General features: G+C 40.8%; 1 protein-coding gene across 1 annotated transcript in view; it reads left to right on the forward strand.

Moving 5' to 3' along the window:
• Positions 1–245: 245 nt before the first annotated feature.
• STN1 (STN1 subunit of CST complex) overlaps positions 246–15,373 on the forward strand; it is a gene marked incomplete at its 3' end in the record, with an annotated part of 29,111 nt that continues 13,983 nt past the window's right edge. Inside the window, exons 1-6 of the mRNA XM_084244647.1 lie at positions 246–390; positions 4,763–4,858; positions 7,302–7,370; positions 13,468–13,626; positions 14,321–14,444; positions 15,079–15,250. Of these exons, the coding sequence (XP_084100773.1) occupies positions 258–390; positions 4,763–4,858; positions 7,302–7,370; positions 13,468–13,626; positions 14,321–14,444; positions 15,079–15,250 (753 nt within the window). The 5' untranslated portion in view covers positions 246–257. The remainder of the gene's footprint in view (positions 391–4,762; positions 4,859–7,301; positions 7,371–13,467; positions 13,627–14,320; positions 14,445–15,078; positions 15,251–15,373) is intronic.

The raw sequence follows: 15,373 nt of genomic DNA on the forward strand, positions 1-15,373 counted from the left end.
GGCTCGCGTGGCTAGTGGAGATTTGGGGGGGGAGCCTTATGAAGCTCACAGGTGCTCACCTGAGGAATGCCCCTTCCTCAAGACCCGCAGTTTGATAGACTTGGACTCTTGCACTTAACCCTCCCAGGACCAGCTTGGGGCGATGCCAATTTAGTCCTTTATAACTGCTTCACATCCTGATGTTTGTGTATATCAGCTAGATCCTCCAGTCCGTGAAGCCTCCTAAGGTTGGCTGGAAGCCACAGCCTCGCCTCCTGATGCAATCTGAATTCAGGCTGTGCGAAGACGAAACCCCTTCCCTTTTGTGGGGTTTGGATCCTGTATTTCTGGCCTTTGCGAAACTCTACATCGGGGATATCCTGGACCTGAAGGAATCCTCCCAGGTGCCAGGTATGTGACTGGTTGGCCTGTTGGATGTCCTGTGCTGCATCGCACCCCACCCTCTGTCCCCCAACTGTCTTCCCTGCTGCAAGCTTTGAAAATGACCTCGCCTGGACCATAGAATGGGTTCATTTCTATGCAAGTTAAAAAGAGTGTGAACCTTTTTTTAAAATGTAAAATACATTTTACAACGAATACAATGTTGTATTCATTTCAGGTGTGAAACATGATTTGACATTTGTATACGGTGCAAAATGTTCACAATAAGTCTTTTTCATCTGTTTTTAGAAAAATTTTTCAAATTTGCTATATTATTGCCTTGGGCCCCATGCCTTACCCTACGTTCCTGTGATTTATTTTATTTTATAACTGGAAATTTGTACCCATTTCACCGTCCTCAACCCCCCTCCAGAAACCACCAATGTGTTCTCTGTGACTAAGAATTTGGTTATGCTTTTCTTAGTTTTTCAGATGCCACATCTAAGTGAGATCACATGGTATTTATCTGTCTGACATACTTCACTTACCATAATACCCTTCAGGTCCACACATGTTGTCACAAATGGCAAGCTTTAGTCCCTTTTCATGGCTGCATAGTATTCCTGTGTGTATACCACATTTTATAAATCTTTATTATTTTTGACAGATGCTTAGTAGAGTAACTTGTACTGAGAAATGTTTTTTACCTGCTTGAAGTCTTTCCTGTGTAAAAATGCTCAGTTTTTTTCCCCATGGGCCTTTTCTTAATGAAGCACTCACTGGACCAGGCATCCCTAGGCCTTGCTCCCTTCCCTAACTGTGCACTTAACCTGGCCAGGGTTTGTGACTCACCTCCTATAAAGCTCAGGTATTTTCTTTCTAAAAACAGATTAACCATGTCTGATTTCCTTGTGGAGTTTTATTTTTAATTAATCAGAATCAAAGTGATATAAACTCCATGGGAAGAAGGACATCATCTGCCTCATTCACTTATGTAATCCCAGTGCTTACAACAGTGGGCTGTCAAGAAATAATAATTGCAGCAACAAAGTATTATAAATGTAAAACCAAAGAAATCACTTTATTTAAAAATTAGAATGATGATTACTAAAGATAGGCTGTTCCTACCTAAAAATATAACAAGGATAGTTTGGGGTAGATTTAAATCCTAGAGCTGTAGATGGATCTTCACATGTATGCTGTGCTAAATGAAAAGTTTGGTTAAACTTTTACTTTGAATCAATAGGAAGCCATGAGTCAGAAGTAGTTAATTTAATAAGAGGACGTTTGTGTGTTTCCAGTTCTATGTATAAATATATTTGGATGACCTTACACTAAAGCCTTTTGTACAGATTTTTCACCACACCTTTGTTTCCTAATTATTGTTGGAAGTGGTCTGTTTTTTCCTTGGAAGGAGTCCCATCCTCCCTCACAGTTGTTCTTTTTCCAGAACAGCCTGGTATTCTTCATAGCTCATCCTCTGGGGAAGAAATTAATTCACCCCAAATGCCAGCCTTGCTTAAGGATCTTCTGTAGCTGCTCAAGGAAGTATCGGGGGCATGATAGGGGCTTAACTCTTCCCATGGGTAAGGAATTTTATTCTGCATTAACAACAAACCTGGAAAACTGGTCACTGATACTTACTGTATCACAGTGATAATGTTTTAGATTTAGTTTTAAAAAATGAAACCTCATGGTTACAGCAGACATCAATGATTTTACTGAATAAGCTTCTTTAGACTACACTTCAGGGTTGTGAGGGGTGGGGAATGCCACTAGTCTAGGATTTTATTTTTGTATTGTTATGTTTGGCTTGGTTGTCATAAAGAAAAAAGCAAATTGTGTAAAATTTAGGAATGTGCAAACAGCAAAGAATACCTTTAAAAAATAACAAAAGGTGTTTTTGCATCAGTTACTTGTGAATGGAAAGATTTTTCTTTTTTCATCTCTGAGTGATTGTGTCTATCCTTGACGATGAGCCCTTCTTACTCCATGAGATGAACGCTTGGAGGGGGGGGTGCTCCCTTTTCAAGAAAGTCTCCTGTATCCTTAAGTAAAGATTTCATCAGAGGTTTTATTAATGTGGCCCAACACAGACTGTGTGATATTGGAGGATTGGCCTCCATCACAGGTGACTTGAGGACTTCACTGGCTTATGTCATTTGTCCACTCTTCTCATGGTCTTCTCCATAGACTGGACTGGATAGAACACCTTTTGACCAGTTCGTTTCCCTTTGTTAAAGAATGTCAGTTTTTCACTATAAAAACCACAATTGCACGTACCAGGGTGTCCTAGGGAGACCCAACGAATACTGGGACTTATCTCAAGCTTTCAGACATCAACAGCACAATACCCCACAGTGGCTCCAGGATCTTCTGAAAAGATATTATGGGGCAGTGAGCAGGCCCTTCCTGAATTGAAAAGGCTCACAGCTCTGCCTCCAGTTGCCAGTGTCCCGTGAGCCACACTGACCACGTGGATCCCGTAGTATTTGTCGCTAGTGCAAACAGTGCCTGGCAACCAGGGCAGACCTTAAGCTGGACTGGGGGAGGGGGAGGCCAACAGTTTTCTGGAACTTTGCTCCATGCACAAATAGAAGGTAATAGTGCATGTACAGTACACTTGGGGAAGCAGAGAGGGCTGACTGCAGCTAGAGCTCTGGTCTAAACCTCAGGACACTCTGAGCCCCACTTGGCCCTTCAGCAAAACAATGCTGTACTGTAGCCCTTCTCTGCACACAAGCTGGTCAGGCATCATAATGGGATACACTTCCATGGGGGAACTGCCTGCATCCCTGGGGCAAGTTTGAACTTCCCTTGTGCCATACAGAAGCCTGAGCTTTTCTACCAAGGTGGTACCCCCTCTCCTTTGTGTTTGCTCCGTGCAGGCAGGCATGAGCAGAGGACTGAAGGGTCTGGCCAAAGTTGGTACCTGAGAGCCCTGGATTTCATGATAAGAGCTCAACAAGTCAGTTGAATTTGTCCTGTTCTTAAAGTCTCAGTATTTTCTGTGGAACCAGCTTGTCTCTATTCAATCCAGTGTTCCTAGATAGGGATAGCTCTGCTTTAGGGTACTGACTGCTTGCCTCATGTGGCCATGCCATTTCAGCTCATGGCCCCCATCATTTCCCTGGGCCTGGTCTCCAATCCAATTGGTCATCTGTGGAAATATGCCCATGAAGAGGGAAAGGGTTCTTGTTTTGACTTAATTTGCCACCGTTTACTTTTTTGACCATTTCATTTTTCTACAATCTCTCTGACTGAGACTCAGAGACTACTCTATCTCTTGGGACTCTGCTATGAGTGACTCATCTACAGCACTTTTATCTATACAGGAACCACCCGTGGGAGGCATTCTGGGGGTTCTGGAGGGCATGGGGTGCAGCTCACAGGCCCCAGCCTTATGGGTACGGAGAAGCGAGCCTCTGACCAGACTTGGGGGACAAGAGAGGAGATGGCCAAATGTCTGATATAATAAATGATTCTTTATTCACAATTCATATATTTATTTTAAAGGGAATCACTAAAGTTTTTGACCTCTTTCTGAAAGTAAATAATTCTGCCATCACGGGGAGCAAAAAAGTAAGGACTCTTTAGCTGCAGGTGACAGAAACTCAACATTAGTAGCTTAAGTCAAAATAGGGAGTCCAGGTACAGATGTTGGGGGACCACTGGAGGGAAACACTGCAGGAGCCCCGACAACACTGGACTCTCGGGTTGGAGTCAGGGACTCATCACTGCCAGGATGTCCCTCTGTGTTCTGTCCCTGAGACCAGACACCCTGTGGTGTCAGTGGACACAGTTTGTCCTTCAGTTTCTCCAGATCTCTTGTGTGGGTTTTGAAAATAGAATTTTAAAGAGAAGTATTTGAGTTGTAATCTGTAACCTAATTACCTTCTCTTTTTTTTTTCTTAAGGAAAAAAAAAATTCCTAATTCACAGAAATGATGAATGGTTTTCCCAGAAAAACCCTAGTAAAAAAACCAGAGACGCCTTTCTAGTGATTTCCTCTCTCTTTTTCCAGTCCCTTAAAATGTAGCTGTGCCTGTGGCCCCATTTTCTGGCCCCTTGTGAGAGTTCCAGAGGGAAGTGCATCTCATTCTCACACATGCAAATACCCATCAGCAACATCTACTTGGGCAACTTCCTCCTTTCAGACTAATGGGAGCAGCTGTAACACCAGGCTTTCTACATAGGGCCCTTAAGGAAAAGACATGAGAACTTCTCGGGGCTTGCCCTTTGTCGAGGGCTGGTTCTTGAGTCTGGAATTTGAGCAAACAACATGCCACTGATTTTTGACATCCACTCCCACCCCCTTCCTCCAACCCATAGCTAACACTTAATGAAGCAGATAATGTGATCATACAGACTTTGCCTTTTGTTGTTTGTTTATTTAATTTCAGGTGTATATTTTTACAACGGGCATCCGATAAGACAGGTAGATATCTTGGGAACTGTTGTTGCAATAAGAGAAAGAGATGCTTTCTACAGTTATGGAGGTAAGAACAATTGTGTCTGACATGGAGTTTATGTATTGAATGGAAGGGTCCACTTCACTGAATGTTGAATTTGAAGCAGCCTGCCCTTTCAGGACTGGGATTTCAGGACTGCTGGGATAGAGCCCATGCTGTCCTCTATCGGGAGGCCCTGTTGGAGCCACATCCATTGGCTAAGTGCAAAAGGAGGAAACAGGTCAGACAAAAGCAGTGTCAATGATTGGTTGACTCTCCTTCCTACTATTGCTAACATGTTCCTAACATTGAAAAATATAGATATATAACTGTTACAATTATTTCTTTATTTTAAATAGTTCTGTGTTCATGTATGACATGTGCAGACAAGTAGTGTGAGTAAGAATTCATCCTCATTCTCCAAAAGAAACTATTAGCATCTCAATGTCTTAAAAATCATTTCTGGGACCTCCCTGGTGGCGCAAGGGATTGAGTCTCAGCACTATGAAGCTATCTGCAACTACAGCAGCATGAGTTCAATTCCCAGCCAGGGAGATAACCCACATAGCACAGCAGACCTCTCCTGTCTCTTCTGCTGCTCCCCTCAGCAGTGTATTTCAGCAGATCTGCCCGTTCTGTTCCCCATTCTGTCTCTGGTGAATCCTCTCACTCCCCGCACTTCTGGCCTGTACCCCAGATCTTGTATGCATAAAATAAATAAATCTTAAAAAAAAGATAACAATATAGAATAACAGAAAAACTTTATTAAAAAATTCATTTCTGTGAAAGTACACTAATGTTTTATATAAAATAGTTTATACTTAAGGTTTCTGTTTTTCAATGAGGCATGAATATCTTTTAACAGCAATGAGTATAGTTTTTCATTATAACTTTTATTCTCATATGCTATGCCTAAAACATTTAGGTTGTTTCCAGCTTCAGCACTGTAAACAATATTGTAATGAACAGCCTTAAAGCAGACTTACACCTCCCCTCCCCCGTGTATATGTTCTGTCTTGTGCCTCAGGAAGAATTACTGGAAGTAATTGCTAAGTTATAGGGTATATACCTTTCAAAATTTGATGCATATTTCCAAACTTGCTCTTTTGAAATTTGGTGCTAATGTAAATTCCTACTAACAGCATATGAGAGTGTCAGTATTTTTAATATTTGTCATTCTAATGGTTGAGAAATTATTTAAATTTGGTTTTTTTTCTGGTAACTAATGAATATAACATACAGACATATCTTCATTGGCCATTTTTGTATCTTCTATACAGTACATTCTCTTTTCTACTTTTTCTCCTACAGTCTTGCTCTTTCCTTATTGATTTGTATGAACTCTATATTCATTAAGACACTAACCCATCACTTGGGGAACGGCTATATAGTATTAGTATTTAGTGAATCAGATTTCAGACTTTATTTTTAAATGGGTTCTTATTTTTAGGTCAGCTAAAGAAATCTCCTCCCAACCCCACCAACTATCAGCCCAAAGTTAAAACATATTCACCCATACTTTCTGTTTTGCATTTAACAAAATTAAACCCATCTAGAGTTTATTTTAGTATAAGAACTATTCTTCTTGGCTTCTGCTTTTAACACAGATTTAAACCAACAATGAAATACTGTTTCTTCATTTTTTTCATATGCTTTTACAATAGTCTAGCTGATGATTTTTTTCAAAATCATTAAGCCCACTCATCCCATGCCTAGCAACCTCTCTTGTAATTTCGTCAGAAATTAGGCAACGAGAGAACACCTACCATCCCATGGCAAACATCTCCAAATTTCTCTGCAGTTAACAGTGCAGGTGCTGTGGGGATTCTTTGATTTTTTTTTTTTCACTAGGGATAATAAGTAGGCCAGATCAGTATTAATTATGTGACCAAGATTTCATTATTTTCTATTATAAAAATAAAACCTTGCCTTTCTATGACATACTTGACTTCCTTACTTGTCCTGCAGTGGAAAGGACTGGGCAGAAGCACTGTCACAAAGAAAAGTCCAGGCCAAAAGACTCAGGGTGCTTTGTCTTGGCAAGTCAGCAAGCCAGGGAGAGAGCAAATAGTGACAGGAGGCGCCATGCTGAGTGCCTGGGCCACAACCACAGACCGTGATGCAATCTTGTGCAAGGGTAGGAGGGCAGAGCTGACTGTGTGTGCGCAGAGTCATTGGCATTTTGCACTTCACTCCCTGAGGACAACATTTCTAGGAAAAATATATATTCAAGAGCCATTTGTACCCTGGAGGTAGGATAGGTTCATGTATGACATTGTTCCTCTGCTAGGTTCATGTATGACATTGACCTGTGCAGATAATGTGGTGACCTATTCTGTAATGAAACAAAGGCTTGACAAGGGATTTGCCCAACCAGGCTATTAAAAATGCCATCTTTTGGTAAGGCTGAATGCAGTGATGATGTGCTAATTCTCCAACTGTCCCAGCAATGTCCAAATCTGTCATCTACCCTTTTATGCTTCTGTCACAGTGGATGATAGCACTGGAGTTATAAACTGCATCTGCTGGAAAAAACTGGACGATACTGAGTCTTCATCAGGTAATTTTATTTGTCATGCTTTCCTTTTCTTTGCAACTAATCAGGGGGTTTTATTTTACTAATTTAGCCACAATGCTAATTTTTCATATTTATCCACTGGTGAATTACATTGACCAACTGAAAGCACTGGCAGGGGTTTATTTGGCCACTCTGCAAAGTGACACCACCAGGGAGCCAGTTGTTTTTATTTCTCCCATTACTTTGGTGCTTATTTCCACCTAAACCTACAGGATTGTGAATGGGTTATTGGAAATTCCAGCAATTCATTTTCACCATACCAATTATTACACACGTCAGGATATTTTAGGTAATTGCTGGTCAAGTCAGAATCACCTTGCTCCAGGCATATCACTTGACCACATTTGATTCACAAGTGGGTAAACGTTTTTATAAAGATTTTGAAGACTTCCTTCTACATGATTGTTACTAACTTCTGAGCTGCAATGACGTGAATTTTTTGTTCAGACAAATATACCAGGAATTCTGAGACTGATAAGAAGGTAAGATAGAATTCCTTTGATGTTAAATAATATACTGTTTATTATTTAGAAGTTCATATTATGCTCACAATAATACTAACATAATAAATGATATAAACTGGGCCTCCCTGGTGGCGCTGAGGGTTAAGATACAACCTGTGAAGCAATCTGCAGCCACTGTAGCATGAGTTCAATTCCCTGGCCGGCCAGGGAGCAACCCACATGGCGCAGCAGACCTCTCCTGACTTGGCCTTTGCTCCCCTCAGCAGTGCACTTCGGTCCGTCTGCCTGTTCTGTTCCCCACTCTGTCTCTGGTGAATCTTCTCACCATCCACACCTCTGACCTGTACCCCAGTTCTTATATGTATAAATAAATAAATCTTTAAAAAAAATGATATAAACTGAAAGAGGACTTAAAATCGTATATTAAATCCATTAACGATAACTAAAACAGTGTTTGAAATTTTTTAGTATATTTTAATAGTTCTTAAGTATGTTTTAAAGCTGCTTAAATTGATAATATCACAAATATATGCATTGTAATGCATAATATGCATAATAACATTTTTGTTATCCATAATATCATTTTTGGCTCTTGAGGAGATACAGAACCTGGGGCCTCCTTTTTCTCACTTTGGCACAGTGAAGTCCTGTGCACAGTGGGGTGAAGCAGTAAAGATGGCCTGCTCGGACCAGTGGTGTCCCTCTCCTTGTGTAAGATGTTGTGAGAATATCTAACACTTACAGTGGTTTGCTCTTTCCTTTCTGCCAGTCAACTGTCAGAATCTCAGCTTCCTGCTGTGACTGTACAGACCAGCAGAACACTCGTTTGCTTAATTTTCTGATGTATTTATGTTTAGAATTTGGCCATCAGTTCACATAAGTTTGGTATTTCCTAATCTGGGAACTCCTAAATCAGTAGTTCGCTCTGCTTAGGAAGCCTTGTAGATTTTAAAAAAACAAGAAACAGGGGCCTCCCTGGTGGCGCAGGGGGTTGAGCACCGCACTGTGAAGCTGTCCACAGCCTCTGCAGCATGGGTTTGATCCCGGCCGGCTGGCCGGCGAGAATCCCGCATGGTGAAGCAGACCTCTCCTGTCTCGCCTGCTGCTCCCTCAGCAGTGTATTTCTTCAGTCTGCCTGTTCTGTTCCCTGCTCCATCTCCAGTGTAGAGGTCACCCTCCCGCGCATCTGGCCTGTACCCCAGTTCTTGTATAAAAATAAATAAATCTTTAAAAAAAAAAACAGAAAAATAAAGAATACAGCAGGTTTTCATGCAGTTAGCTCACAAGCAAGAGATATGCTTACTTGACCAAATGAGATGAGGGTTTTTTAAAAGATTTATTTTTATTTATTTATGCATACAAGAACTGGAATATACACCAGAGGTGTGAGGGGGTAGGAGGATTCAACAGAGACAGAGAGGGGAGCAGAACAGGCAGATCTACTGAAATACACCACTGAGGGGAGCAGCGGGCGAGACAAGAGAGGTCTGCTGCACCATGTGGTTAGCTCCCTGGCCAGGGATCAAACTTACATCGCAGTGCTGGTGAGAGCTTGACAGTGCTGATACTTTAACCCCTCACCACCATGGAGGCCCAAATGAGATGAGTTTCATATATGTCCAGGGTATTGAAATGATTTGCAGGTGAGAGTACTAGTATTTTCTCTTTCTTCAATCAGAAGGTGTCATTTGAATGTATATAACAGTTTCAGACCAAGGCTGAAACCTTTTCCTGTACAGGACCAGATAAGTATTTTGTGGGCCCTAGAGCCTCCAATGGGCTATTCAATACTATTCAATACAGAAGCAGCCATAAACAATGTTCGTAAACAAACGGCATGGCTTTGTTACATTAAAACTTACTTACAGAGGCAGGCTACACATGGGATGGCCCGTGGGTTATAGTTTGCAGACCCCTGTTTCAGGCATTGTTAAATTTTCAAAATCAACTTTTTTTAAGAAATGACATTAATGGAAATTTTATATAATTCTTATTTAGATAAAATGCCTATTAATCTTGAGTTAGGTTTTGAGATGTTTGCACATGGATACATAGAAGAGTAGTCACAGAGGCTAACCTTAATTGGCAATGGCTTTAAGACTGATGAGAGAAGGTAAGAGTATAAGGAGAAAATCTGAAAATGATTCTCACATAAAAAGTGATATTTTAACATTGTTCCTTACTAGCCTATTCTCTCCTTTTAATTTTATTGCCCGCAGCTTAAAAACTTTCCACTGGGAAGTGGCCAGGGAAGACTAATTTTTTAAACAAAATTTAGTCTTAGTCAAAATCTTGTTCCAGTCAGTTAAGGAATAAGAATATAATATTAACTCCTATAAATGTCATATTGAATGTACTATTTGAACTTAAGCTTATGAGAAAAGTTAAGAAAGCTTGGCCCTTAATATTAGAATTTTAGAGCGGGTTTATCTTTCAAGGAGGAATAGGCTACTTAAAATGAAATTCTGTCAGGCTCCAGCCATCTCATTACGCTCGTTAAATTACACAGCTTGAACCCTTCCCTCGGCAACTTGGCTCACCTTTTAAATGAAAGCTGGGCCTCCCTTTCTCAGACCAGCCGTCCATCTGACCATTTCAGCCATGCTAGATGAAGCATTGCTTATCATTTATATTGTCTGAATAATGGCAGTGAAATTTGTAAGTACACTTAGAATTCAGCCTAAGGAGACAAGGACTTGGGGAACAGAACACAGATGGAATAACCTTTTAAAAAGTAATACTTGGGTATTTTCTGAAGAAACCTAGTAAACTGAGTAGCATTCGAGCTGATTGTGTCTAGATTCCTAGCTGTTGGTTACTGGATACACAGCGCTCTCCCTGCACTGCTCTTGCCCTTGGTGTAGTAGATGTGTTAAAAGGAAAGTAATACCTTTGCACTTTACAAAACTATGGTTATCTAAGTGGTATTAGATTCAAAAGCTGAAAATTTGGTGAACAGACCAAAAGAGAGATTCATTCCACATAGGAATCCTAGTATATGATGAACTAGGGAGGGTATAGCAGTAGAAAATACTAAGCATTTAACCAATGTCGCTAGTTTGGGTACACAAGAATATTTTTAAAATATCAAGTTGGTGAAGCTTATAATTTAAGTGGTGAGGAAGGGAGAAAAGTGGAAGGAGGCAGTGAAGGGGCAATGAAAGAGAGGGAGTGAGGGAGAGAAAGAGATGAGATTAGCCTAGTTACCCAACTAGGTGAGAGATTCAGGTGTTGAGTACTTACGTGGGAATTCAGCCTAAGGTGAATCTGTCTCCCCACAAGCAAAACTGCAAGTGGAAACTCTTGGGTGTCCTTTCCCCTTATGCCAGACCTCTGTCTCCGTGCAAAGACATTTTACAGGTTAATTTAGAGCTATTTAACCCTTTTAAAAAAGGGTTGCTTATTCCATATGATCCAGCAATTCCACTCCTAGGTATTTACCCAAAGGACACAGAAACATCAATTCCAAAGAACACCTGCACCCCTATGTTTATAGCAGCACTGTTTACAATAGCTAAGCTTTGGAAACAACCCAAATGCCCAAAAATAGATGACTGGATCAAGAAGATGTGGTACATATATACCATGGAATATTACTCAGCATTCAAAAAAGATAAACACATGCAATTTGCAGCAACATGGATGGCGCTGGAAGGGATCATGCTCAGCGAAATAAGCCAAAAAGAAAAAGAAAAATACCGGATGGTCTCACTCATAGCAGGAATCTAGAAAACTTAAATAAGGGACCAGGAAAATGAATAACTATAAGAAAGTGAAAATCAAAATCAACAAAAAACTATGAACCAGAGACACTTTTAGGGGGGCGGGGGCGGGAGGGGAGGGATTGGGGTCAGAATGGGGGGGCTGCAATTGTATGGGGAATATAACAATAAAATTTATTATCTAAAAAAAAAAAAAGGTTGCTTAAAATAACCCACTGACAAGAGTGATACACTAAAAGATTTAGATTTTTCTAAACATTTATGTAATAAAATGAAATCAAATAAACATAAGAAAGAAAACAATGAAATGAGAAGAGGGGATAGTGTGGATGTAAAATCTTTTTTTTTTTATTATTATTATTTTTTTAAATTTTTTTCTTTATCTTTTTTTTTTTTTTTTAAGATTTATTTATTTATTTATTTATGCAAGCACTGGGTACAGTCAGAAGCGCGGGAGGGTGAGAGAATTCACCAGAGCCAGAGCGGGGAGCAGAGCAGGCAGAAGAACCGAAGTACACTGCTGAGGGGAGCAGCGGGCGGCAGGAGAGGTCTGCGCGCCATGTGGGACCCTCCTCCGGTGGCCGGGGAGCAGCCGGGGATCGAATCGGCGCCGCAGAGGCGGCGGGCAGCTTCGCAACCCAGTGCTCAACAGCTGCGCCACCGGGGAGGCCCTAGTGTGGATGTAAAAGGTATAACTGATAAAGCTGCCCTAAAATTTTTTCAGAAATTAACAAAAGTATTCAGAAGAGATGAAGAACTTATACATAAAGAAATACAGAGAGTAGATCATCTTATATAAAACCACACAGCCTTTCTCTGGCGATTTAAAAGCAAAATAAACCATTATGGAATCACATTTTTTAAGGCATTAAAAATCTAAAAGTGACTGAAGATGGTGCAGGAACCTCAAGCATGCTTGCATTGCTGCTCACACCTCATAAAAAGAGAGTTCTTGAGATTGTTTTTTCTGGCAAACATTCTGACAATATGTACCAAGCTATAAACCTGTTTGTGTTTTCCTGGGTTCAAGCACCTGCTTTGTTGCTAAATTGTTTTACTTTGGGCAAGGCACATGACCACTCTGTGAATCAGTTTCTGCATCTATATAATGGGGCTATAATAGAAGTGGTTGTGTGGATTAGATGCTCATACATTATAAAGTCCTTGAAACAGCACCTGTATTTCCCCAACATTCATGGCTGTTCTTGCTAGTATTTAACTAATACAATTAGAAGTAAATTTAAGTGGCAGAAATCATTTAGAATTTCATTTAGAAATCATTTAGAATGAAGTTGCTTAAGTGTATTATTTAAATGGTGAGAGAGAAAGGGAGGGAGTAGAAGGGAGGGAGAGAGAGATACTGAGATTAGCTTATTTACTCAACAAAGATGAAAAGTTAGAGTATTGAGTACTTAGGTGGGAATTCAGCCTAAGGTGAATTTACCTGCTCTATAAACCAAAACCACAAATGGAAACTCTTGGGTAGCCTTTCCTGTAATGCCAGACCTCTGTCTCCCTGCAAAGACACATTAAAGGATTATTTAGAGCTGTTGCCCCCAACCCTGGCTGAACCTTACAGAATCCAGAGCTCAGGACCACACAGAGCCCTTTGACCACACTGATGATACAAGGGTACCAGACAGTATGTCCAAGCTCAACCCTTGGGTTATCAAGCCTCCTTCCACTCTCCATTCCTTTTTCTCCACTTTTGAATAATTGTAGCTTGTACCTTTTATTCAGTAGAGAATTTTAAAGGTGGTGCAGATTTTTTATAGTAGAGCAACCAATCAGAAATAAAAGAAATAAATATCTTGTGTTGGTCTTACCCCAAAACTATCCTACAGTCGTGCTTGAGTTATGCCTTTCTCTCCTTTCTGGTTATAACAACTGTAGCTGTGCCAAGTGCTAGAGAACTGAGCTTAACCTCACAGCTCAAGAAGCTGCAAGAGACCATTGAGCAGAGAAAGAAGATAGAAATTGGGGACATTATCCGGATCAGAGGTTATGTCCGCACGTACAGAGAAGAGCGAGAAATTCGTGCCACGATTTATTGTAAGTACAAGATATGATTGCCGGTTAGTTGTTGGTCAGTTATGTACCCAGTAAACTCTTGCTTAGCTAAAAGTCAAACTAATAAAAAGTTCAGATAAAAAGATTGAACTGTATTGAATGGAGGTGATTATATTGCTTTAGAAAAATCAGCATTTATTAGCTTTATCTTCAAGAGAATTAACTATTAGTAAGATGGGGACAAAAACAAAGGATTTATTGTATAGAATTAGAAAATTTATTTGGACCGCATAGTTTCTAAAGTGCCTTGAGGTTCAAAGCATGAAACCCCTGGAGCAGTGTTCATATTCTGCAAAATGATGGAGATTTCTTCCACCCCATTGAGTCCATTAACTTTGACAGAAAACAGCTTATCAGAAATATGACCATCCTGCATCTTCTGAGTAATGCCCTTTGCACTGTGCCAGCCAGTTTTCAGCTGGAAATCTCAAGGTCAACCCCTGCCATCTACCCATAAGAGATGTGTCCCCAGTGCCTTCCCCTGACCCTGTCAGCTCCTGCCATTGCAAACCCTCTCATGGGATCCCTGGGAACCATCTAGTGCTAGACTAACCGCTGGCTACACAGGACAGAGATTCTCTTAAGTGCCTGCTTTGCTATCATCTAGTAGCAATTTGGACTTGGGGTGGAGCCTATCTCTAATTTCTATGGCATGTTTCCCCCCGTGGCTTGTTAGATAAAGTGGATGATCCAGTGTGCAACATTCAAATTGCAAGGATGCAAGAGCTGCCCATGCTCTACAGGAGAATCTATGACCAGCCTTTCTGCAGCCCAGCCCTCGAGAAGGAAAAGGCACTAAGGTAAGTTGTCTTATCACTGAAGCTGCAACCCTAGCAGAAAGCCAGGCAATGGGAACCCGGATGGCAGGGTGGGCCCAGGAGTAACACTATGTGTGTTTGCAGTTTAAGTTTCAAGACAAGAGCTCTGGAAGGAGACAGAACCAATAGAAAGGAGACTTTTCAATTTTTAATGGTTATAAATATTTGTATATATTATATATGCCAAAAAAATATATTGACTAAACGAACTATGACTTGTATGAAGTCAAAAGCGAAAGTTCTCATCCACCTCAGTTTCATTCCCCAGAGGTTACTGCTGTTCCTAGATTGATGTGGATCCTTTCAGATTTTTGTCTTCTGTGCATACAAACATATGAATATTCACCCACGTATTTTGTGGGTTGTCATTTGTTTTTTTACAAAAATAGGCCTATCCTTTACATACCCTTCCCCAGCTTGACTTTTTTCCTTGATCCATCACAAATATCTGTTAGTTCCCATAGTTCTATCTCTGTGTTCACTATATCAGTTGCCCTTTGTCAAAAGCAAGCACCAATATAGTGTTGCACTGACTAGCTCAGTTTTTTTTATGCACATCCAAAAGGAACAGAGGTAATAGTTTCCTGAAAGGTTCTTTAAAACCTGCCCCCAACAGCAACCCAAGTACTCTGGACCTTGACAGTCTCACGAGTTTGCTGAGTGAAAAAGCCAAAGAATTCCTCTTGGAAAAGAGAGTGCACGCCTTTTACCAGCAGGAGTTGGAAATGGAGGAGGCGCTGCTCTCCCTTGCCAATCAACCTGTGATTCACAGTGCCTGTTCCAACCAAGTAAGTGCAGCATCCCCCAGATCTGCAGCTGAGGGGTGTGGGTGGATGTGACGGTGTTAGACTGGCAGGTGGACTCGGGGAGTAGGGGTTATGGTTCTGCCATGTGTTTTTTCTGTTCTGGAA

Source organism: Talpa europaea, assembly GCF_964194135.1.
Source record: "Talpa europaea genome assembly, chromosome: 10".
NCBI lineage: Eukaryota > Metazoa > Chordata > Mammalia > Eulipotyphla > Talpidae > Talpa > Talpa europaea.